The 723-nt window shown below is 51.5% G+C and overlaps 1 protein-coding gene across 1 annotated transcript in view; it reads right to left on the bottom strand.

Annotated features, from left to right (window-relative positions):
- Positions 1-6: 6 nt before the first annotated feature.
- The window catches only part of LOC108803799 (ubiquitin carboxyl-terminal hydrolase 4-like), a gene marked incomplete at its 3' end in the record, with an annotated part of 9,183 nt that continues 8,466 nt past the window's right edge, over positions 7-723 (bottom strand). The window contains exon 5 of the mRNA XM_018575599.1: positions 7-122. Within this exon, the coding sequence (XP_018431101.1) occupies positions 7-122 (116 nt within the window). The remainder of the gene's footprint in view (positions 123-723) is intronic.

The following is a 723-nucleotide window of genomic DNA, read 5'->3' on the forward strand; positions in this document are numbered from 1 at the left end:
CTGCACGGTGTGGTCGGGTTTGGTGAGCTGCTCGTAGGTGTTGGTCATATATCGGTTCCACAGCCGCGTGGCTTTATCGGGAGGAATATTGAAGATGTTTCTCATTTCCTTCCTTATAAAATCTGTAACAGAAGAGCGAGAATGAGGGAACGGAGATTTGTACCCACAGACCCGCCAGCTCCCCCTACAATGTGCCGGCATCTGCCCCCCCTAAAAGGTATTAGAGCCAAAGCTCGGACACAACCCGGCACTCCGAGACCTTCAAATTCTCAACTTTACTTATAATCACAAAAAGCAACAAATTATAAAAACGGACAAAAAAGAAACTCAAACAATAAAAATTGTTCTGTCCGTAGAAACATGCTCCTTACATTGGTGGTCAGTGGGTGAGATCCCCCCCTTACATTGGTGGTCAGTGGGAGAGATCCCCCCTTACATTGGTGGTCAGTGGGTGAGATCCCCCCCTTACATTGGTGGTCAGTGGGAGAGATCCCCCCTTACATTGGTGGTCAGTGGGTGAGAGCCCCCCTTACATTGGTGGTCAGTGGGAGAGATCCCCCCTTACATTGGTGGTCAGTGGGTGAGAGCCCCCCTTACATTGGCGGTCAGTGGGAGAGATCCCCCCTTACATTGGTGGTCAGTGGGTGAGATCCCCCCCTTACATTGGTGGTCAGTGGGTGAGATCCCCCCCTTACATTGGTGGTCAGTGGGTGAGATCCCCCC

Source organism: Nanorana parkeri, unplaced genomic scaffold (genome assembly GCF_000935625.1).
Source record: "Nanorana parkeri isolate BGI_ZX_2015 unplaced genomic scaffold, ASM93562v1 scaffold4229, whole genome shotgun sequence".
NCBI classification, from domain to species: Eukaryota; Metazoa; Chordata; class Amphibia; order Anura; family Dicroglossidae; genus Nanorana; species Nanorana parkeri.